The sequence below is a fragment of the Papio anubis genome, chromosome 3 (genome assembly GCF_008728515.1).
Source record: "Papio anubis isolate 15944 chromosome 3, Panubis1.0, whole genome shotgun sequence".
Taxonomy (NCBI): Eukaryota; Metazoa; Chordata; class Mammalia; order Primates; family Cercopithecidae; genus Papio; species Papio anubis.
The window spans coordinates 74455728-74481470 of record NC_044978.1 but is presented as its reverse complement, the minus strand read 5'-3'; the positions used below and the strand labels follow the sequence as shown (position 1 = coordinate 74481470).

Sequence of the window (25743 nt, the reverse complement as noted above, 5' to 3'; positions counted from 1 at the left end):
AAGGAATATTTTAAATTAATTTCATAGCCCCACCAGACAGGTGAAGAAAATTAGGGACCTAAATTAAATGACTTGGCCTAAATGACAAAGGCTACTGATTTGCGGAACCATAGCTGCATGCTGCAATCATTTTATTTTTCTTTTCATTATATGTCACTTAAAATGATATCTTTATAATTTAAACTAATTGAACTGTGAGCTAACTGAAAAGATAGTCTTAGGTTACCAAGTACCATATATGTCCAAAAAACCCCAACATTTTATATATGCATTAGCAATTATTTTAATTATCTATCTAAATCGATCTTGATAATACTTTACTAACACACTACTTCAAATTAGTTTAGAATTTAATTAATTAAGTAATAATGGGGAAGTTGACTATTAAACAAAATAAAAATGAAAGGAACTACTATATGTCTTTACTACTTATTAAGTACTAAAACTATTCATGTGCTCCTGAGAGACTGCTGGTACTTTGTATTCAGAAATTTAAACAGAAAGTTGTTTGGAATTGTTTATTCTGAGTTCCTGGGAATCTGGGGCTGTGTGCATTATGCTTTTCTAAATTCCCAAGATAATTGAGCTTTAATTCAGGTCTTGATAGTTGGATCCACATTACTTTCATTGTATTAGCTATATTTCTCTTATTGCACATAAGTAGCGAGTAGTAGATCCTTATCTGTCAATCCAGTGGAGAATTGCACAAATATCCCCAGCTGCTTACTAAATATGCAGATTCTTGGGTTTTTCCCTAGACTCCATAACAGCTTATTTGCTGAGGTGACTTTGGAACCTGTATTTTTAGTAAGTACTTGAAGTGATTCTTCTGGATGCCAGAATTTGAAAACAACTTCATTATGTGATTATATGTTTGTGTTCTAAATAGTTAAATTTAATCACCATCATCAAGCATTAATTGGATACATACTATGTACAAGGTACTGAGTGCAGTCTGTTGATATTCGTATTATCTTATTTTTATTTTCTCACTATATTTTTGTTTTTATCTTACCTTCCTGTTTAGTGCTTGCAGAGAAACTCCCCAGGTGGGCCTAAGCCAGCTATCACTGATAAGCGAATAGGGTTGAGTTTCTCATTACAGCTTCACCACCTGTACTGTAGATGTCTGAAAAGAGATAACTGCAGATACTTGTGTTGAAGAAGTGTTAAGTGCACCTAGCTTGGAATGGTACAACAGCAACAACAACTTTCTTTATAACCTCTCCTTCATAAGAAGTTCTTTTGTATTCCTCTTGGCACTTATGAATGTTCCAGGTGCAAAATTGAATTTTTTGAGTGGTATTCCTAATGGTCTCTTCCGTTCAGTATTTCATGTGTGTAAAGAAAGGTCTGTCTCTGTAATACTTGTAGAGATTTCTATTCATCTTATTTTTCATAAGATGACATACTAGTGTAAGGAATGGAATAGTAATACAATATTTTTCATTATGCTCTTTTAAAATATTGCTTTTGTTATCAGGCAAAGCAATATTTTAAAAGCAAAAGTGATAGTGTTAGAAATTTTTATCAAAAACTTCTGACAGGGAACTTTGGATTAATTTATTTCATTAAGTTTGTGAAATGGAACCAAATTCCTTTTTCCTTTGCATTCAGCATTTTTCAGTTTTATTTCTGCAGTTAAGCTGTGGGCTTCTATACACATAAATTTCTTTACTTTTTCTGATGGAATGAAAAATATTTAGTAATGTGGAGGGTTTTGAAAATCTAGAGCTACCTATATTTATTAACTACTGACAGCCAAACTGAGTTCTGTCAGTGTGAGGTTTTTACCCAGATTGTACTCTCAAGGTGCCCGACCTTTTTTTTGTTTGTTTGTTTGTTTGTTTGTTTGTTGTTTGGGCAGGAGGCACTTTTAACCAACAACAGGTGGCCTCAATTTTCTGAATTATTTCTTCTCCTACCTGAAATCAACATGTTCCCATTCTACAATGTTATTTTAAGAGATTCTTTGCTTTTAGTAGTTTACTTGCTAATAGTCACCATAAGTAACTTAAGATTAACAAGAATTGCCTACAGATGAAAGATACATGTTTAAAACCTGGGCTATTTAACAACCAAGTAGATATAAAGCTGGATTTTTCCGCAGTTGGTCCACAGTTAACAATTTTTTTTTAAGCTTTCTTTTCTTTCTCCCTTCACGTAGTGGGATATGAGTACATTAGTTTACTAGATACTAGATCTTTGTCAAGTTTTCATCCTCTCAGTCTTATTATCTGTAAAGTGGGGGCCACTTTCTTGCCTTCATGTGATCTCAGTATGAAGTGAGTTAATGTTTAGAAAGCTGGTAATGCAGGGAAGGCATGTAGCAATTAAAAACATCTGCTGTTTATTGATACTTGTATGTTAAGTCAAAGCTATAGGGTGACCAGCTTGTCCCCGTGTGCCCAAGACTTTCCCAGTTTTAGCACTGAAAGTCCCACATCCTGGGAAACTACCCCCCCCCCACCCCCAGTTCTAGGCAAACCAGGATCCTGAGTTCCCCTAGGGCTTCAGTGACTTAGAAAAGGTAGCTCAGTTACTTCACACACAATAATTTGGGCATAAGCAGGCAGGGCTGGTTTTATGGTTTCACAGTCTCAGGACCCAAGTGTCTTTGTTGTTAAACCTTTTCTGGTTTATAATTCTGTCTGTATGGTCCAGGATGTTAATCATTACCATGTCTCATTCCAGCTGGCAGGCAAGTGAAAAGTGAAACTCCAAGGGCATACATTAGAAATTGCACATAGCAATTCTGCTTCCATTTCACTCTCATTGAGTAGAACTTATTTATGTAACTAAAACCAGCTATTACAGAGGTAGAGAAAAATTGTCTTTTGCCTTTTTGGCTTAAGCCAAACTAAAGTAGGGTGGATTCCATTACTGGAAGAAACAACAAAGGCCACAGCTGTCTTTCATGTGCCTATGCCTAGCATTTAAATTCTAGTTTCCTTTCATACTTTTTGTTATTACTAAAGGTAAAGGCAGTTCTGTTGGTCATTTATAACGCTACTGTGAATGTGTAAAATGAAAGACCCCAGATTCAAGGAAAAGCTGTAGTGAAATCAGTACTTTTATTTGCTACTTTCTTCTTCCACCTGTAGTACACATTAGCCCAGAAATTTTCTCTGTAGTTGAGTTATGTAAATAACTTTAGTACCTCAAGCAAAAGCTTTTGATTCAGAATTTTGTTCAAAAGTAAGAAAATTCATATAATTAGAAGGTTCATTTATTTACAATTAAAGAAAAAAGTGGGGCTGATAGTGGAGATGCATGTGGTTCATCTATATATCCTGTTTCAAAATAATAATTGCAGTCATTTACTCAGTAAATAAATGTTGAGTGCTTACTACTTAGTTAGGCAATGAGAATAAAGCAATTACCAAGTTTAACTAAAATCCCTACCTTTATGGAGCTTAAGTCATACTAGGGAAAGGCAGAAAAAAATATTTTTAAAATAAAATTTATATTTATTTAAAAGCACCAGTAATGATACTCAATGAATATTTATTTAACTGAATCCATATTTATTTATTTTTATTTTGCTGGATGGCATTTTCCAAGGCTTACTTGTAGGAGGTGCTTTGAAGAGAGATGAGGTTTCTCTTACAATATTCTATATAGTACAAAGTTTGACCTCTTGTGGCAATTGATTGGTGCATTTGCTCACATTATTGCAGTCTACATAATAGTAAATGCCAGGGAAACTTAAAAGTACTGAGAACCTCAGCCCTTTCAGATTACATTATCTGCTTTAAACTAAATCACCCCCTTCATTTTTCTAAATATAATTCACCATATATAGAAATGATTTTATATTTTCCATAAGCACTTATTTTGTTTTTCCTTTAATGCAAAGATACTTTGATTAATTCTTGTTTAAAATAATGAATTGCTGAGACGCTGGGATGACAGACTCTCAAAAATCAACTTATTTCATGTAGTTTATGTGCTTGTCATTTTTTTCTTATATGGTTCAATGGTTCATACACATTAATGCTTTCCAGTTCAGAGTTATTAACAATGAGCAGCTCTTAAATTGCAGAAACGAGAGGAATGATTCTTTCAAGTGGTAGAAAAAGGTGATTCCCCACTTTTTTTTAAATAGCAAGGGTGGAGGATGGGAGGTGGGGGAGGATCAGGAAAAATAGTTGACTACTCGGCTTAATACCTAGGTGATGAAATAATCTGTACAACAAATCCCCGTGACACAAGTTTACCTATGTAACAAACCTGCATATGTACCCCTGAACTTAAGAGTTAAAAATAAAAATACAAAATAAAGAGAGTTACTGTATTCCAAAAAAAAAGAAAGTAATGTTACCGGAGTCACATATGGTATTAAACTCTGGTATTTTAGCTTTAGTCTCTTTGGAAAAATGGGAAATACAGGGGCTTTATAAAAGTCTATTTTCATCTTTAAAATATATCAATAGTATATTAGGGTGTTCCTTTATCAAATTTCAGCATATATGAACCATTGATACCTAGGCACAGGAGCATTGTAGCTAATCTAACTTGTTTTCTGGAGCACTAATGGTTTAAAACCTTTCCTTTAGGCCACGCGTGGTGGCTCATGCCTGTAATCTCAGCACTTTGGGAGGCTGAGGCAGGGAGATCACAAGGTCAGGAGTTCGAGACCAGCCTGGCTAACATGGTGAAACCCTGTCTCCACTAAAAAAAAATACAAAAATTAGTTGAGCATGGTGGTGTGCACCTGTAATCCCAGCTACTTAGGAAGCTGAGGCAGGCAGGAGAATTGCTTGAACCCGGGAGGTGAAGGTTGTAGTGAGCCGAGATTGTGCCATTGTACTCCAGCTTGGGTGACAGAGCAAGACTCCGTCTCAAACAAAACAAACAAACAAAGAAGCCCTTCCTTTGGCCTTGGAGAAATCACTTTTACAGATGAACATTTTGAATGTACGACATTTAAGTATAGTACCACCAGTATCCTGATATTCTTACTGTTTTGCCCAAATTAATTCATACTGAAATGTTAAATGGCTTCCCTATGGTGAGTGGTAGACATACCTATTAAAATACTTTTGGCGTTCTGTCTTGAAAGCAAGCATAGAAATAATTTTTAATAGGAAGATAAAAGGGGGCCGGGCGCAGTGGCTCAAGCCTGTAATCCCAGCACTTTGGGAGGCCAAGACGGGCGGATCATGAGCTCAGGAGATCGAGACCATCCTGGCTAACACAGTGAAACCCCGTCTCTACTAAAAAATACAAAAAACTAGCCTCGCGAGGTGGCGGGCGCCTGCAGTCCCTGCGACTTGGGAGGCTGAGGCAGGAGAATGGCGCAAACCCGGGAGGCGGGGCTTGCAGTGAGCTGAGATCCGGCCACTGCACTCCAGCCTGGGCGACAGCGCGAGACTCCCTCTCAAACAAAAAAAAAAAAAAAAGAAAAAAGAAAAAAGGGTAGACTGATATGCAGCTTGTGTATAGTCTTCAAATTTGTGTACATTCTTTGAATTTTGGATTTTCTTCAAGATTCTGGCAGTATATTACTCCACTGCCAGAATCTTGTAGTCAAGTAGTAGTAGTATCCCAGAAGCCAAGAGAGAATTTAGAGGAAGAGAGAATCACTAGTGGCTAGTGTTAAAGGGAAGTCCGAACAGATAAGTGGAAAATGGGCATTTGTGTGAATATTGGGAAGCGTTAGTGCTCTTAACAATAAGAATTTGGTTAGAATTGTGGAGGATTCAAAGGCTGACTGTAAACATTTGAGGAGTAAGTGGAGACCAGCAAATAGAGAGTGATGTTTTAAGATGCTTAACTCCAAAGGGAGGATGAGAGTAAGGCTCCAGCTCCAGGGATGTGCCAGCTGATAGCTGTTATAAGAATTATCTACTTTTGGTAGAAATCTTTGAAACTCCTGAAAAACGTAAGAAAAGGAAAGAAAATTGCTCAAGTCCACAACCTTAAACTGTTATCAGTTTCATCTTTACTTCGTTGTCATTATAATCTCTTTATATATACAATATGTATATATCATATACATAATTTTATTTCTGATCTTAGTGTTATGTTACAAGTATTTTCTGATATTAAAATTATTTTCAAACATGATTTTTCATAGTTCTATGATTTTCCGTCATGAAAAAACATACTGTAATTAAATTAATCTACTGCTGGCTTTATAGTGATTTCTGGCTGTTTGCTGTTGGCTATGAATGCAATGGACATTTTTGTACATAAGTATTGGTATTTCTGTAGTGTTATAAAATAATATGTCAGTTGCATTTCAGAACATTTACACGAGTTTACATTTTCACCAACAACTTTTTTTTTTTTTTTCTTTTCCCCCTTGAGACAGAGTCTCGCTCTGTCGCCCAGGCTGGAGTGCAGTGACCGATCTCAGCTCACTGCAAGCTCCGCCTCCCGGGTTCACGCCATTCTCCTGCCTCAGCCTCCCGAGTAGCTGGGTCTACAGGCGCCCGCCACCTCGCCCAGCTAGTTTTTTGTATTTTTAGTAGAGACGGGGTTTCACTGTGTTAGCCAGGATGGTCTCGCTCTCCTGACCTCGTGATCCGCCGGTCTCGGCCTTCCAAAGTGCTGGGATTACAGGCTTGAGCCACCGCACCTGGCCTCACCAACTTCTTAAGACTACACTGTGCCTTTGCAAGAGTTGAGCATTATCACTAAAAATAACATCCTTGCCGGTTTTATAAGAGACAAGTCTAATTTGTTCATTTGTTCAATCATTCCGCTGTAACCCTGTCAATGCCTGATACCACTTCTCAGAACTAGTGTGTATTTATTTTCTTTTATATTCTTCACTCAAATTTGCAATGGAGCTTTGGGAGAAAAGGAAAGGAAACACCTTTTTTAATCTGCCGTTTTAAACTGGAAACCTCTGACTGCTCCAGATGTTCTAAACATTCCATAAATATTAATGAGTATGCAATTAAAACTATTATTTGTAAAAGCGATTGTTTTCTTTGCTTTATTCTTAATTTTTTTCTCTTTCCAGATAATTCTTTAAAACTAAACATTTTTAATGGATTTATCTAAAAAACTTTTAACACTATGCTATTCAATTTACTTTAAGGAAAGTTTAAGGTAAAACATGTAGTGATTTTATGTTTCAAATATAAAGCAAATTTTTAACACTGTCGAATAAGTTATTCTTTCCTCACCTATATGTGGTACTTCCTTCATCATATATTATGTTTATATTTATTCAGGGAATTCCAATAGGCTTCCTACACTGATCCATTGATTTCATGTAGAATTTTTGGACTAGTTCCAGTTTTTAATTACTGGGTTTTAAAAATATGTTTTAAGATTTAGATGAATATTCCAAATCATTACTGTTTCTTTTTAAAAAATGTATTCTCTCGTTTTTATATTTTTCCAGTGAACATAGGTATAATTTTGATTAAATTCCGAACAAAACACAACAAATCATCCAGTAGGATCTGAAGGAAACCCATCAGTCTATTTATAACATGGGAAAGATGAACTATTTTAGAATATTTTCTTTCATGAAAACAAAAGTGTTTCTATACATTTAGAAAATATTCCTGTGTATCTATCTTCAGGGGAAGTCTGGCCATGTTATAGCCAACAAATAGTCTATATTGGTAATGTAAAAGGTATGTTGTACCCTTTATTGTTATTGTGAATGAGGTATTTTTTATCATATGTTACTTTAAAATAGTATTTTTATTTCAATAAGAGTAACACATGCCCACTGTGAATTCCTTTGTGAATACATAGAAGGAAAAAGTTAAAACCCTTGTAATTCACACTATCCAGAGAAAAATCATACTATTTTGGCAAGTACTATTCCCATATATGTACACATGTATATATTTTGCAAAGTGCTACATGATATGTATAATGTTTAGTATCCTAATTTTCAGTCAACATTAAATCTTGAATATGTTATGCCGTATTCTTTTTATAAGATTATTTTAGTGGCTGCATTATATGAATGAATGACAATCTATTTAATCAATCCCAGTTGTTGAGAATTTAACATATCTTCAAGATTTGCAGATGGTAATAATCCTCTCCTGCACTAAATGAATTCAGGAGAATACTTAAGGAAGTTAAGTATCTATTATGTATGTTACAGGTTGTATTTCTAGGATATCATTTGTCATTATATTTGTTTATGGTGCATTTGATATGTCTTCATATTTTATTTGTATTGCTTAGTTTTCTTTCTATTGAATATTTTTCAGGTTGCTTTAATATAAATAATGTAGGCTGTTATAATAACATAATTGTATTAAAATATAAGATAATTATATTACCTTTTCTAATTATAATAAATTATATAATGAAAATAAGATACTTATATAATTATATAAAACTCCAAGATAAATATTATGGGCTGCTTGCATGAAAGCCTTTTAAAACAATTAATTAACTTTAATTTTAGAGTAGTTTTTGGTTCACAGAAAAATTGAGTAGAAAATACAGAGATTTTCCAAGTACTCCCTTTTTTCACATGCACAAACTCCTGCAATATGGATATTCTGCACTGGAGTGGTACATTTATTACAGTCAATGAACCTACACTGACCCATTGTTATCATCCAAAGTCCATAGTTTATATTAGGGTCCGTTCTTGGTGTTGTACATTTAATGGGGTTGGATGCATGTATAATGACATATATCCACCATTATAGTATCATACATAGCAGTTTCACTGCCCTAAAAAATCCTCTGTGCTCTTCTGTGTGTCTCTCCCTTACCCGCTAACCCTTGGCAACCACTAATCTTGTTGTGAGCTCTATATTTTTGCCTTTTCCAGAATGTCTTCATAGTTGGAATCATATATTAGGTTGGTGTAAAATTATGTATTAGATTGGGCAAAAAGCATTAAAAGTAATGGCAAAAACTACAATTACTTTTGTGCCAACATAATAGTATGTAGCTATTTCGGATTGACTTCTTTTACTTAGTAATATGCATTTAAGGTTCCTCCATGTCTTTTCATGGCTTAATAGCCCATTTCATTTTTAGCGCTAAACATAATCTATTGTCTGCTATACCAGTTTATTAATTCATTCACCTACTTGGTTGTTTCCAAGTTTTGTCAATTTGGTAATGCTGCTATAAATATCTGTGTGCAGGTTTTAATGTGGACATTTTTTATCTTCTTTGGGTAAATACCGAGGAGCATGATTGTAGGAGTGTGATAAGAATATGTTTAGTTTTGTATGACAACCACACTGTCTTCCAAAGTGGCTGTACCATTTTGCATTTCCACTAACAATGAATGAGAGTTCCTGTTGCTCCAGATCCTTGTCAGCAATATGTCAGCTTTCTGGATTTTGACCATTTTAATGGTGTATAATGGTATTTCATAGTTGTAATTTGCATTTCTTTAATGAGATATGTTATAGAGCATATCCTTATTTGCCACCTGTCTACATTTTGTGGTGTGGTGTCAGTGAAGGCCTTTGATCCATTTTTTAAAAATTGGGTTTTTAAAAAATTGTTGAGTTTTAAGAGCTCTTCGTGTATTTTGGATAACACTCCTTTATCAGACATACCTTTTTCCAAATAACTTCTCCTAATCTGTGGCTTGTCTTCTCCTTCTCTTGATGTCCCTACATTTTTAATGTATTCAAGTCTGTCAGTGTCTACATTTAGATTGTTGTTTGAGATTTTGATTTAGAAAACTCTTCCTTGCTTAAGTACTACACATTTTCACTAACTTTTCTATTATTTTGTAGATTTATTTATTTATTTTATTTAACTCTTGAACTGGTCTGAAATTTGTTTTGTTTCATGGTTTGAAATAAGTTCCTAACTTCTTTTCAAAGTTTTAAAAAGTGAGCAATCCAGTTATTGGAATGATTTGCTCATTCTCCACTGATTTGAAATGTCAATGTTTACTGTAATATATATTCATGTACAATACATACTATATGCAAACATCACAAACATATGTACATATTTGGGGCCTTCTTTTTGGCATTGGTCCAACTTTCTTCTTCTACCATCACTAGATTATTTTGATTTAACCTTATTTTAATGTAACATTGTAGTATATTTTAGTAACTGAAAATGCAAGCCTACTGATTATTCCTCAGTTTCCCATGTTTTCTTGCTTGTTTACAATTTCGTTTTTCAGATAGACTTGAGAATCATTTTGTTACCTTTGAAGGGATTTGTTACTAGGAGTTCATGATAGTTTTAGGTCTGTACTATATTTGAGAACATTTTATGTCTATATTATACACAGTTCTTAGTCATGTTTTCTTTGGTTTCTCAGAAGTTTTATAATTCTTACATAGTAAGTTACTGAACAAGTTCAAAATAACGAATGATTAAATAATGAGTATAATATTGATTCCCTTTAACATTCTTTGTATTTCCTTCTGAACAAACGTGTAAACTTTAGGTGCAGAAAACAGTTACACTGTTGATGAAATTCAACATTTATTTCTGTATTTTAAAGAGTTCTTGGTCGTCATTTTGAAAATATTTGTTAAAACTAGCTAAAGACGACAGACTGGATAGCTTTTCTAATAATTTTCATCAATAGGAAAAAAGAAATACGTCTCATTCTTCAATACTTTAAAATGGCTTTTTCCAGTGTGCTCCTTCTTTGCAATCAATATTTTTCTGCATTCTTTAAAAGACAAGAGAATTTGATTATAAAAGAAATGGGCTGACTAGGCATGATTTTTTTGGTCTTGAAAGCTTAAAATGTAAAATTGGCAAAAAAATTTTTACGTTTTATAATACTTGAAAAATAAGTACCTCTTTGCTCTACAAGTAGAATGAATAGGGGAAGAGTTTAAGCCCGTTTGTTTAAATATTATTGCAAAGAGCTCTATTTGTAGAAGCAAATTATAGGCAGATTACCAGGTTCTTATAAATACAACTTGTACATGGACATTCTGCAAACCCAGCTGTCACGTTTTTCTTGCAACTCCTTTTGCAAAAGCAGACTAAAATGTTTTAAAATATGAAAAATCTTTTTTTTCAAAGCAAGAAAATAATTTACTGCTCTCTTACATAATGTATTTATAAAGTTTTTCCAGATAAACTAATCAAATAAATTAGAACAATGTGGCAACATTACAGATTTAATTTGTTAGCTGCATTCCTTCTGATGTTACCACGAGAGAATGTCACTGATGATTCAGGGCTATTTCTGAAGTCTGTATGTTGGTGCTATCCCCAGTGATGGTGGACTTATCTTTGCCTTACCTGATCACAAATTATGTTGGGGAAAATAAAGATTTAATATTTCTTTCAATAGAAAAAGAATTTGGTTTTGCTCATTTAAGAGCGATGAGAAAATGATGGAATGTTGACTGTGTTTGGCACACAGGACATGGACCTTCATGGAAGTCCTTGCTCTGCATGGCATCTGTCAGCTTTTCATCTTTCATTCTTCTTCTTCACTTTTGCTGCTGAGCCTACCTGTACAAACTTGCACTTTCATTTGCTAATATAAATTCAATTTTATTTTACCATTTTAGAGACTACTAATGATTAAATGTAGAAGGAGAGGGTGCACATGTTTTTATGTGAAGTGTTAAAAAAGATAAATTTATACCACTGTAATGTGCAACTTTTATGAAAAGAGAAATTGGTTAAACTGCTAGGTTGAATGAGAGACTTCATCTATTGGACTATTTTTTTTTAATCCAGGCATATGGTCTTTAGTAACAGCTTGTAATTTGTTAAAACATTAATTTGGGGGTTTTCCGTATTTTCAGTTGCCCATGTACACAGTCATTATATTAAAAAAGAAATCTGTTCTACAACAACAACAACAACAACAACATCACCACATTAAAATACCGATAAATACTTCCTTAATTTTTTTATAGTCTCAAACCAAATAGAACATTCAGATTCTTAAGTTAATTAAAATCAACAGCTAAAATTTTTATATTTAAGAAATGGATATAGAAGGTCTTTTTATTTTGGTAATATTTTTCAAATGGCTATATAGTAGGTACTTTTGTTTATTTTCTTTATTTTCTCTCTCTTTCCAATAGAATGCAAGCTTCATAAAAATAAAGATTTCTGTCATTTGGGGTATTATTTTTGAATAACTCCCAGTGTCTTTCTGAAAAATAAATAGATTAACATATAAATACTTATTTCTGGTGATCAAAGCTGTTGGGGGAGGCGTATGTGGTAACTGGGAATCTTGACCTTTCTTACTAGTTTGCCTTGTTAATTCTTTAGAGTTTCCTGTGAAGAAAATCTTTTAATACTCAGTAAGTCTTGTTTCCTGATTTCTTATCTTTACACCTCCTTTATTTCTTATTACATTGAGAAGTATGTTAAATAATAAAAATAATAGGGGAAATTTTCAGTTGTCACTAGCCTTCAGGTTTGACAAGCATTGGTAAGAGTAGATTCATGCTTTAGTTGATTGCTTGGCTGTTACTACACTTAAAATCTCATTCAACCTTTAAAGTCTCATTCAACCCTGTCCTGGTGTTATTATGCAAAAAACTATAGACATAGCATTTTTTAACCTTCTATTTAAAAAATCCATATTGTTGGCATTTTAAATGTCAAGTGCTACCATAAGTCATATATTGAAAATGATAGGTCATAATTAAACTGTAAACATTTTTGTGTGGCATCAGGTACTTCGGTACCAATGTATGAATCAATGAATGCTTATTTGGTTATTTTGATGAACAGATATTGTAAGTGCTTATATTTTGGTAAGAAATTATGGTACGGTATCCTACCTTGTAAGTGAAACCCCTAACTGTAAAGGTTTTAAAAGCAAAATATTAAAATTAGGATGTGATACAATAATTATGTCAGCAAATCATGTTTTCAGTAGACATAGTCAAGTAATTATAGACTAGCAAGAATCTCAGTGTTTGTTGCTAGTTGTGTTAGTCATTCTGTACAGTGGTATTTATGAGATTAAAGTGCTGTTTAATTTTGTGTTTTAACAGTAGAATGTCATGCTTGTGTAAATGATAGCTGTCTCTTGGTAATCAGTATTGTTAAATGAAGATGTATGAAAAACTAGTAGGTATGATTTTTAGATGGTATTTTGTCACATAAGTATTCGTATTTCTGAACAGTAACTTTTAGAATCTGTATACTTTAAAACTTTATTCTAGTATGGTAGCCACTAGCAACATATAGCAAAACTACATAATATTTGTTTCAGTTCCTCAGTCATACCAGCCACATTTTCAACTGTTCAGTAGCCACACATGGATAGGGGATACTATAGTGGACAGTGAGGACATAGAACATATTTGACATTACAGAAAGTTCTCTTTGACAGTGCTATTCTAAAATATAAGCAGTTGTTCATTAAAAAATTATGCAATTTCTTTTTACTTTTTAGTAATTACTGAAATAAAATATTAAAAAGGAAGAATTAAACAAAAACACAGTGAAAGGATTTGTTCTCTATGATCATTTTTGTTTTAAGTTACTTATGATAGATTAAGTAGTTTTAACTGTAGCTGAACAGAGTATGCCTGTGGTCTGCTCAGCTAGATCCAGAACCCAGTGGGGAGAGCAGTTTTCTACCATTGTTCCGTCATCAAGTAGTCTCCTCTCCAATATGCAAGAAGTGACAGCAGTGGGCAGTAGCTGCTGGAACACCTACCTGTATTGGCATTAGTCTCATCCCTGGAGTTGATAATATTTCCTTGTAAAATCTCTCATTTTTCCTTCTTCAGATTTTTGAGAAGGCAACATTGGAGAGATACATAGGTGAGGCAGTACAGTAGAATAAAGATTTGGAAGGTTTTTCTAAGATAGGCCCCTTAATTTTCTTTCTTTACTGATCTTGTAATTGTAGAGTAAACTTACTATAGAATCAGTATCTTCTCCAAAGTTAATTATTTTTAAGCCCTTATAATAATGTAAGTGACATTTATATTATATGTTTGTAATATGCATTACTTTTACTTATTCTTAATGGTATAATTTCAACTTTCAAATAGTTTGAAACTTTCCTTAGAGTAGGAGAGGAAAAAAAATCTGGATATATATGTATTTTAGAGTTCACACTTGTTATTGGAAGAATCCATTAGTTGCCTGCTATTGGTTTATTTAGGTTGCTTGCAGTGTTTGAATGTTGAGAAGGTATAGTTTTTAAAATTGCATTTAGATGGTAGGAATTATACAAATAGGAGGGTTAATGTATTTTAAGGGGTAAAAATAGATATCAGTTTGGTGATGTGTGTATAAATCTAATTTGAGTTTTTTGAAATGTGTCCAGTTGGCTTGAGTGATTGTTTAGATCTATTTGGGAGTCTAATTTAGAGTCTAAGAATTAATTATATTGAATAGGTTAGTGGGTGTATTTGCACACTCTATGGTCCCCATGTATAGTATATTTATCTCTAAAAACAATAGAAGACAACTTTATTACACATATCTATTAACATGAAAAAGTAGGAGAAGTACCAGCCCTCAAGTGTACAGGCATCATCTGACTTGACATTTGCACCTGAGTTAAAGGTACAACATAGCAAGTGTGATCTGAGAGATAATCATTCATCAGTCCTTTTTAAATAAGTATTTACTGAGATCTATTAACCCTCTTGAGTTTTTCTATTATAAGTTTCTCTTTTACATAATGCCCTGAAATGTATCAGCAAATTGACCTAGATTACATAAATAGAGATTGCTAGGATACATAAATATAGATTGCTACCTAAATACTTATGGTATTTAGGTAAAGGGAAAATATATGTTAAAGATCATTTTTTTTTCTGGAAAAAAGTCTTTTCTGCAGAATCACCAAACTACCATTCAAAATAATTATTTTCTAAAACAATCTTTCTTTGGTATGCTTTGATTATAACTGCAAATGTAACTGTTTAATTAAAATGATTTAAATAAGAGGCACATGCTCATACACCTGGAAATTATAAAGGTCAGCTCTTCTTCCTGGGATTAACAATGACATTCAGTTAGAAGATGAACAGATGTTCCATAGATGTTTCATAGATCTCCTTCCAAAAAGATATATTATGTGTTATTCAACCTTATCAAAATGTTATTTCAAATGTTTGAAAACAGTTAACTAATGCAGTTTTCTTCCCAAATAGATCCATTTTTAATATATTTCAGTTTATGTCAACTTTGCTTTCAATTCTATACTTAAACATAATTGATCTTTCAAAAATAAGGCGGTAATTAGAACAATAGTCAGGATAATTTTTAATAGTGAATTTTTTTTAGACAAAGTATTAGATCAGATGTTTTTGGGGAAAAATGCTTTGTGACTGCTTGTTTTGAATGGTGAGCATTGTATTTTGTTTTAAGTTGTTTTCTGGTTGTTGTTACAGCTATGAAGTCTTACACTCCATATTTCATGCTCCTGTGGAGTGCTGTTGGGATAGTGAAGGCTGCCAAAATCATCATCGTGCCGCCAATTATGTTTGAAAGCCATATGTACATTTTCAAGACGCTAGCCTCAGCCTTGCACGAGAGAGGCCACCATACAGTGTTCCTCCTCTCTGAAGGCAGAGACATCGCCCCATCTAATCATTACAGCCTGCAGCGCTACCCAGGGATCTTTAACAGTACCACCTCAGATGCTTTCCTACAGTCCAAGATGCGGAATATTTTCTCTGGGAGATTGACAGCAATTGAACTGTTTGACATACTGGATCACTATACTAAGAACTGTGACATGATGGTTGGCAACCATGCCCTGATCCAGGGTCTGAAGAAAGAAAAGTTTGACCTGCTGCTGGTGGACCCTAATGATATGTGTGGATTTGTGATAGCTCATCTTTTAGGAGTTAAATATGCTGTATTTTCCACTGGCCTTTGGTATCCTGCTGAAGTGGGTGCTCCTGCTCCATTAGCATACGTCCCAGAGTTTAACTCACTCCTCACAGACCGCATGAACTTGCTGCAAAGGATGAAAAATACCGGTGTTTACCTCATTTCCAGATTAGGGGTCAGCTTTTTGGTTCTTCCCAAATACGAAAGGATAATGCAGAAGTACAACCTGCTGCCGGAGAAGTCCATGTATGATTTGGTTCATGGGTCCAGCCTGTGGATGCTGTGTACTGATGTAGCACTGGAATTCCCAAGACCCACTCTGCCTAATGTTGTTTATGTAGGAGGAATCCTAACCAAACCGGCCAGCCCACTACCAGAAGTAGGTTTGCTGAATTCCTTGGTAATTCTTTTTTAATGTAAAAGTAAATTTTGACTTTTGGAAGTGATACGATTTGTTATTGTATATATACAGTACTCTAAAAGGTGATTAGGACATGGGGCCTCCAAAGTCCCTTTATTTGGGTCCACCACTTGCCTGGGAAACATTTCTGCTTTGAATGAGCATTTCTGTAATACTGAAGAGACCGCTCTGCCATATAGTCAATAGACTGGCTGGGAAGTAGTTTTCTGATTAAGTAATAATTATAGTATGTGAGGAGAATATAGTGAATTGGTTAGTTTTAATGAGTATAAGTGATTTTTACCTTTAATTACACACAAAATCCCCTCAGTTCTACCCCAAATAGCACAATTACAGGTATATATGTTTAGCTTCGGTTTAGTGAACTCAAGTAAATATAAAACAAGTGAATAGAGGTTCTTCTCTGGGAGGTTATTACCACTAGTTTATGCCCAGTAATGAAAGTGAGGTGGTAACTTCCGTCGAAGTAGGGAGTCGGTTAACTTAAGCTAGTAAGTACATGTAATGGTTTTGAGGAAAGCATGCTCTATTGCAATTTCATTTTAATGATGGAATCAATGGAACTTTAAGAAACTCTGTTCTCTATGTCAAACTTAAATTCTTTTTATTGGTTGAGCCATCAGTAAATCCCTTGGTATTCTGTTCACCATCCTTGTTTTTTATTAAGTATCCCACACTAGCAGAAGCCATACACATATTTATTGTCGTAGTGAGTTTTCTAACCTCAGATTGAATCTCTCAATTTAACCTCAACATCAAATCCCATTTACTAGGAAGTGGAGGGCTTGTTGCAGGACTCTCTCTATTCAAACTACTTTTAATCCTACCTCTGGAAATAGCCACTCAAAACAATTTTGCTAAATTATTGATTTCTAACTCTGGTACTACATACTAAAAGTTCTGTCAGGGCCTCGGTGAAGAGTAAATCCAGATTTTCTAATATAGATGAGGATAATCACATGACTGAATTTTGTCATGAGGCAATAAGGTGATTAGAAATATACAACCTGTAGGCTTTTCTAATATGGCCATTAGAGTTATATTTAATAAATAATATATGGATATATTTCATGTAACATGGAAACATAGAAATGGCCTGTACACCCACAACATTTCAAATATATGCAGCCACTGTAGGCTATGAGGGCACACTTGTTCTCTCTGACGTCAACTGTAAAGGATAGGGATTAATCTCAGCTTATCTTAGCCATTCATGAATTTATCCAAGCTCGTTTTGAATCCTCAAACCTTCTCTGTCAGAGTCACCTTCCTAAAGGTAGCTAACATCAGATTTTAGAAGCAGCTTCTGAAAAATTTGGTAATCAGGTGTGTCTTTTCCTTAACTGAGTCATTTAAAATGTTACACAAATCTTCCTTGTTCTCTCTAGGTCGTCATCTTTTCCCAACTAGAACACTACCCTTCTGCCAGCTCCCTTTGGTTTTCATCTGGGTGCTATCTCTCTTCGTCAGTCAGTTGATTGAAGAAGTATATGATGAAAAGGAGCCAGACATGGTGGCTCATGCCTGTAATCCCAGCACTTTGGAAGGCCAAGGCAGGAGGATCACTTGAGTCCAGGAATTTGAGACCAGCCTCAATAACATAGTGAAACCTTGTCTCTACAAAAAATAAAAATTAGCTGGGTATGGTGACACATGTCGGTAGTCCCAGCTACTCAAGAGGCAGAGGTGGGAGGATCACTTGAGTTCAGGAGGTCGAGGCTACAGTGAGCTGAGATCACACCACTAGACTCCAGCCTAGTTGTCAGAGTAAGACCCTGTAAAAAAAAGAAAAAGAATGTCCTGATTGCCTTTTCTTTCCTTCCAGTTCCTGCTGTACATTTGTCTCGAGTTGCAGCAACTTGAATGACGCAGTATAAGTATAGGAAAATATGTTTTATTTTCAATACTCTACCTTTCAAAAAGATGCATAGCATGTGGGAATTTTTTTTTTCTACCATCCAAGCATTTTTTTCTCTCGTGGATTCCTCTGCACACAGATTTCCTTACTAGTGTCACTATTTTGTTTTACATGAAAAGCATCTTTTTAGTGGTTTTTGGTGCTCGACATAAGGTATTACTCAAAATATCCTTTAATTTGCCATAATTTCTCATTTGACATTGGCTTGACTTTCTTTGTGGACTTCTTTCTTGTTTTTCCTCTGGGCTATTTGTGGTGGTTCTTTTGAAATGCGTTTTTCATTTACTAAGTTTGCTTTGTGCCATTTAGTTTGGTTGCACGCACAGACATGGCATGTGTGCATGTGTTATATATAGTATGTGGACATAGATACGTGTATTATTATTACAGGAAGTCTTTTAGGTTATCATTGTGAAGGACTGTTTTCATTTCAGAATGTTATTTGTAGTTTTTGAGCTGAGAGTATTTTGAAGAATGATGTGCAGTACTCTTTCGGGTATTCCTTATTCTGGTGTGGTTTTATGTGCTTATGAACGTGTGTTCCCAGTGAGATTTTTCTACTAGATTTATTTGAAATAATAAACTGTACCTTTTCATTCTAAAAGTTATTGAGTTTCTCAAATGCTTGTATTATTTACAGGGCATTGTTGTGACAATAACACAGGAGGGCCCAAAAAGTAGCTGCATAGAACACATGATTCACATATAGCAGCTTAATTGTTAATTGCCTTGGTATCTTACACTGAGCATAGATTAGGTTTTCCAGATGTCTGTAAATGATTGGACAGTGGGACTGAATTTCACAACCTGGGATGAAAGGGTGGAGAAAATTTATAATGGACTTTTTAAATAAGCTTTCACAATGTTTGATCCTAAGGAAATCCTGTAGAGAGCATATAGTTTGGCTCCATTCATTTTATTTATTATTTCCTTTAAAGTAGGTAGAATAGAGATAGTGAATAGTCCATCCATTTTTCACATAGTAGGTACAAAGACTTCATCAAAGACCACACAGATAGTCTGTGGCAAAGTCAGGTGTAATGTGGGTTCTTTTGCTGTTTATTAGGTGTTTTTCCAAGGTGATTGCATCTCTTGTCACTCATTTTAGTCATTTACTTACTTATAATTTTGTATAAAACCATGCAGAGACAGCAGTTTTTTGAATCTTATTTGTTTTATATCTCTCAAAGATTGTCAGTGCTTAATACTCAAGTCAAATGAAACCATATGGACTCTTAATTATGCTTCAGAGATTTGATAAACTAAATCAGCCTAAATTCAAATGCTTTTGATTACAAAATGTTGTGTCAGTGTAGAGTGAAGAAATTGTGTGCCTTGATAGTAGAAATCATTTTAAAATGCATGTTAGAAATCTGCCTGGAAAAACAACTTATCATCTACTACCTGGCTGCCTCTAATAGGAGTCTTTAAACGATGGTGGACTAAGGGGAAGAATTCTGGGTTGGATCACATTCATATAGTGGTTTACCTACTCTATCATTGCAGGCCAGTAGAGAACATGGACAAAGATCAAAAAATAAAAATGCTTTGATCAAGAAGGAGGTCTGTAGACAGGCCCCTATTTGAATAGATTCTTTTTTTTTTTTTTTCTTCTGAGATGGAATCTCTCACTCTTATCACCTAGGCTGGAGTGCAGTGGCATGATCTCGGCTCACTACAACCTCTGCCTGCCATGTTCAAGTGATTCTCCTGCCTCAGCCTCTAAGGTAGCTGGGACTACAAGCAGGTGCCACCATACCCAGCTAATTTTTCCTATTTTTAGTAGAGATGGGGTTTCACCATGTTAGCCAGGGTGGTCTCGATCTCGTGACTTTGTGATCTGCCCACCTCGGCCTCCCAAAGGGCTGAGATTACAGGCCTGAGCCACTACTCCTGGCCACATAGATCCTTTAAATATTAAATGTGAATGAAATAATGACACCTAATTAGAAAGTTATTTTAATTTTTATTAATTTTATTAGCAGATGATCCACCAAAGAATAGTACATGTTTACTTAGGGAATCTAATAGTTATTAAAAAGTAAATGTTTCAGTGATACTTTTTAGATGATTTCCCATTGGCTGAAACGGCCTAGGCTGCCAGGCAATTACTCTCTGCCATTTTTCAACTTCTGCAGCCCTGAACTCTCGTAGCACCTGATCGCACTTTAACTACTGTTTGTTATTGTTGTACTGTTTTTGTTGTTGTTGTTTATTTGTTTTACATGGCTCTCTTAACTAGAATGTGAGTACCTCAGAAGGTTGATACTCTATAACCCGAGTGCCTGAAAAATGGTTGGTACTCAATAAAAGTTTAATATTTAATGAACTGTATCAAATAGAAATAGTTGCCAAAAATAGGTGATAGAGTTAGTGCAATAATATTAATATTATAACTATCATCTGTTTGTTCCAAATTTGTGTCTGTATACTGTCCCAGCCATTAAGCAACCCAAAAATCCGTGCTAAGTTGTTGGTTTTCTAATTTTTTTTTTAATTTTTTGAGATGGAGTCTCACAATGTCACCCAGGCTGAAGAGCAGTGGCATGATTTCCACTCACTGCAGCCTCTGCCTCTTGGGTTCAAGCAATTCTCCTGCCTCGCCCTCCCAAGTAGCTGGGATTACAGGTGTGTGTCACCACACCTAGTTAATTTTTATATTTTTAGTAGAGACAGGGTTTCGGTATGTTGGCCAGCTAGTCTTGAACTCCTGACCTCAAGTGATCCGGCCACTTTGGCTTATCAAAGTGCTGAGATTACAGGTATGAGCCACTGCCTCAGCTGGTAGTAAGTTATTTTAATGAATTAGAATAGCCACTGTAATATTAGTGAGAAAAGAAGATAACCATACATTACCCAATTGTAAACTAAAATAGTCTTTTCTGTCTTCTAAATATGTGTATAAACAGGGACAGTATTGAAAGTCAAGCCAGCTATTGCCGTCTTGGAAGATGAATTGAGGCAGCATGGCACTCATTTGATGCTCTTCAGAGATGCTATATTTCCACATTAGGAGTATTAAGGGCATCTTAATTTCACCAGTTGTGGAGACATTTTTATTTAAGAAAGCATAGTCTTGGGGAGACATAAGAGATAAACAGATAAGAAAACACATGGGACCAAGGACTGGACCAGGAGATATTCACTGTTTGTCATTTTGTCATTTCCTGGAAGTCCCTCAGAGAAGGATCTTGGGGACAATGAGAGATTGAGCAACAGAGTCGTTAGATTAGCCACTTGTGAGCAGGTGAGTTTATGAGAAGAAAAATGAAACGAAGAAACAAAATAGTGACTTTCCATACTTGATATTCCTTGATGAACATAGAAGCCATTACTTCTTATTACATATGGTGATTGAAAGCTGATTTCACCATTAATGAATGAAGTCTCTAGGCTTGGATATGGGACTAGGGTCCTTGGGGCTTAAAGACTTGCATCAGGTTTGCAGCAGCTGTGGAAAATTAAGGCCATTTTATTAATAATTACATATGCAATTTGTTATCTTATGAAATTTAAAGCTGGAGATGTAAAGCTTCATCTGTATAGTAGTACTATGTTATGTTGTTAGCTATGTGGGGGTCAGAAAATTGAAGGTGACAATGTCTAGAAGAAACTAATAATTTCATTCCAGTTACTAATTCTGAGTTCAGAAACGATAGTACTTTCTGTTTATTTGTTAGATGGCTCTCTTAACTAGAATGTGAGTACCTCAGAAGGTTGATACTCTATAGCCTGAATGCCTAAAAAATGGTTGGCACTCAGTAAAAGTTTAATATTTAATGAACTGTTAAGTGATAGTTTGTCAGAAAAAATAAATTCTCTAAGGGAACTCATTAATGTGAAATGTTTTTGCAGAAGCTTTATAGGTTAATCATGTATTTTGTTATTATTTTGTAGTAAGAAACCAAATTACCTTTCTAAAGAAATCTATCCAGGAAGTAAATAAATCAAGCACCGTTGAAACTATCAATGACTTAACTGTTCAGTTCACTGATACAGAAATTTTCTAAGCAGCATTGTAGCTTTTAGTAGCTTATCATCTGCTTCTATAAGCATATGGGCTTATAAGGATTTCCTGATATGATAGGAGATCCAATATATGAACGGAATCAAACAAACTTGTTTTGAATTGATATTGCAAGATCTGACATGATTTTAACCCCAGCACACATTAAGTTTTTAAGCTTTAATAAGCCCTAAAGAATTGTTCATTTAGGTATTAAGTCAAACACTGGCAATATTTTTAAGGGAAATATTTTTAACTGATAATTTTTAGAAATGACAGTTTTTTCAATTAAATTACTGTTGACACCAGTTTTGGGGGATGATATTCTTCACAAATACTCTTATTCTAAGCCAAACAGGTCTATTTATGAAATTTAAATTTCTACTGCCAAAGGGTTTATCAGATCTATTTCTGAGCTCAGATTTTGACAGGATGTTGTAAGCAAGAGCTTGTGACAAATCAGTGGCACTGAAGACAAACTACCTATTTTCTGGCTTTGTTTATGAAAAATTTTATCTCACCTTTCCAGGTATTGTTCTTTGTTGTACAAAATACCAAAGTGGAAAAACATGGACTTTTTTAGTCAAATGGCCCTGACTTTTAGTCTTATCTTCATATGACTCTTTTGGATAAAGGAGTCAGCCTAATTAAAATGATGATAGGATGTCAGTACTTACTTCAGAGGACTTTTGGTATATGAGAGCCACGACAGTACCTGGTTGTGGCAGTTATTACTCTCATTATTGCTGTAATAACCCTTGTAACTTACAGTGAGCCAAGAGTATGGAATCACTGATCACTTCTTATTTTCCACATGCTGAAGAGAAGAATGGTTCTCAGGGGAGTGGATAGAGTATCTATGGTTTCACCTCTCTTCATTCGGGCAGTTGACACTGGTACTTCTGTTTCCATCTTGGGGATTTTTTTTTTCTTTCTTCCATTCTTTTTCTCACTGAAGTAAAAGGAAGATGACAATTGTATGACATACGTGGTTCTTAGATCACCTGGAGTTTCTTAAGAAATGAACAGAAATTGATAGATATGTCTTCTCTAGGGTAGAAAGAAGAATTAAGGGAGGAGCTTCATCAGAATGCTGGCTTCTTTACGTAGGACACTGTTGTTTTTCAACAGAAGTCCCCTATTCTGCTGGCTCCACACCTATCCATTCTCCTGACTCTGTGATTCTCATTTTTGAGTGAGTTTAGGGGAAAACTCTAGGCAAATAAATGATTGCCTTCCTTCTAGCCCAGCATTACACTGAATCTCCTCCACAATCAGACCCTGAAGAACTAGACTCAGTAACCTAGAAATGCCAAAAAAGGCTTAGTAGTTTCTTCTAAGATCTAAGGTTCAGACTCAGCAACCAACCCCAATATTTATACTAACTTCTTCCTATATTATTTATTAGGTTGGTACAAAAGTAATTGTGGTTTTTGTCATTAAAAGTAATATCCCAGCAGGGCTCGGTGGCTCATGCCTATATTTCCAGCACTTTGGGAGGCTGGGGCAGGCGGATCACCTGAGATCAGGAGTTGTAGACCAGCCTGGCCAACATGATGAAACCCTTTCTCTAGTAAAAATACAAAAAAAATTAGGAGGGCGTTGTTGTGCAGCATGCCTCTAGTGCCAGCTACTCGGGAGGCTGAAACAGGAGAATTGCTAGAACCCGTGAGGCAGAGGTCACAGTGACCTGAGATTGTGCCACTGCACTCTAGCCTGGGCAACAGAGTGAGACTCCGTCTCAACAAAAACAACAACAAAATAAAAGTAATGTCCCATTGTATTCTTTGTATTCTCCTTCACTCTCCTCAGTATTGTTTAGATCAGAATTCCATGAAATTCTTGTCAGTACATGATTGTAGGCCACTTAGTAGATCTGGGGTGGGTCTAATCATTTGTACCATGTTACCTGGTAATGCTGATACTGTTGGTCAGAGGACCAGCCACTGTTTGAGAACCATTAATTTAAACTCACACAATCCATGTGATCCATAAATTTTAACAGCATTATGTAATGCATTTTGTATGAGAATAATTTTTCTGGTAATTAAATATTTTCTCTGTTTTAGAAAGTTATTTTTAGTGTAAATTGCACCCAAACAAATGGGTATGTATCTAGATTTCAAGAACTAGAAAAGCCCTGGATTACATCATAGATCTGAACAGCTCATTACCTTACAGTTCCATTTTGTGAAACTAAGATGATGTTGTTGAATGATCCATTCTTGCTTTAAGATATAGATCTAAATAGAATGGCCATGTACAGCCATGTCAATAATAGGTAAGGGCCTCAGAACTAATAACTTTCAACTCTTTTCCCTGTTTTAATTCATCTTCACCATTCGCTTTTGGCCTTCTGTCAGGGTATATTTTTGTAAAGCAGCATTTATTGCTATTTGTAGGAACCACTTTTAGAAGAAGATTCAAGAATTCTGATTAATATAAACAAAGAGTTAATTAGTTGGTTAACAGAGCATCCATTCTAGAAAGAGCTGTGAGAGATGAAAATGCTATTATATAGGAGAGAGAAAAAGAGACAGACAAGCATGTCTTCCTTTGTCCTAAAACTTCAAAGAAGTTCCTATAAAAGTGGTCATTTACATGTTGTATTTCATAAGGGTGGCCTTTGACCAGGTAGATTTTCAGAAAAATTATGGTGTTCAAATGCAGGAGGGGAAACTTAAGACCATGAGGTGGATCCTGGCTTCCCTGGATTTTCTTCCGCTTTTTTTCCTCCATGGATATGTGATAGAGTAAAAATAAACTTTACAAAGTAAGCTGACTTGGTTCTACACTTCATTGAATATAGTAACTGCTTAATAAATGTCTATTCAATTGTTTTATGCTGAATTAGATTTAGAGAAAAGGTCTTCTTATAGCATTTAAAAAGATTTGATTTGCACAGATCTTTAAGGAAAACATTAGGTTCTAAGGAATTTTAAATCTTTCAGAAACAAATAATGGAGGAAGCAATACTCTTTGAGAGGAGGCATCTCAGGTCAGTCAACTTTTATGTCTCACCCATTTGCATACCTATTACTACAGTGCTTACATAGTATAGGTTTTAATGCATATGTTTTGAATTAATGTAATCCAAAGTTGCAAAAGCCAATGCAGTTGCCTAATTTATTTTGCAAAAATGGAATAAAAGTTTTGTTACACTATAAATTTCCAGACTTTGTATCAGTGAAAAGCAACTTAATTGGCTTGGTAAATATTGTTAAAACCTTTAGGCTAACTAAATTCCTCCACTAGTGTTTTCAGGCCATGATGAGAAACAGATAAACAGACTTGACTTTTTTTCACTACAAAGTCCTCTTAGAACTTTTTCACATGTGTAACATTGAAAAGGTTTTACAAACCACAAAGAGATAGCCACACTTAAAAAGGATAGATGGCCATTTAGTTATGCATTCATTGCAGATTTATTGGGTACCTAATATGTGCCAGGCACTGAGCTAGCAATGTTAAGTGAAATCGATAGTTTTTTTGTGTTGCTTCTAGTCTAATAGGGGAAATAATAAAGATGTAAACAAATTAATAGGATGCATATTTCCAAAGCTAAAGTGCTGTAACAGAAGCCAAAAGAATGCAGCGATAGAAAATAAGTAGTCTTCTCAGGTGATCAGAGTAATGCCTCCTGAGAAGGTGGAGACAGCCGATGGAAGGAGAGTATTC

General features: G+C 34.9%; 1 protein-coding gene across 2 annotated transcripts in view; it reads left to right on the top strand.

Moving 5' to 3' along the window:
• The window catches only part of UGT8 (UDP glycosyltransferase 8), an 85756-nt gene that overhangs the window by 13271 nt on the left and 46742 nt on the right, over positions 1 to 25743 (top strand). The window contains exon 2 of one of the 2 annotated variants that reach the window (XM_003899114.3): positions 15276 to 16099. In XM_003899114.3, the coding sequence (XP_003899163.1) occupies positions 15278 to 16099 (822 nt within the window). In that variant the 5' untranslated portion in view covers positions 15276 to 15277. Of the gene's footprint in view, positions 1 to 15275; positions 16121 to 25743 lie in introns of both variants that reach the window. The other variant, XM_017959008.2, reaches the window with a different exon arrangement.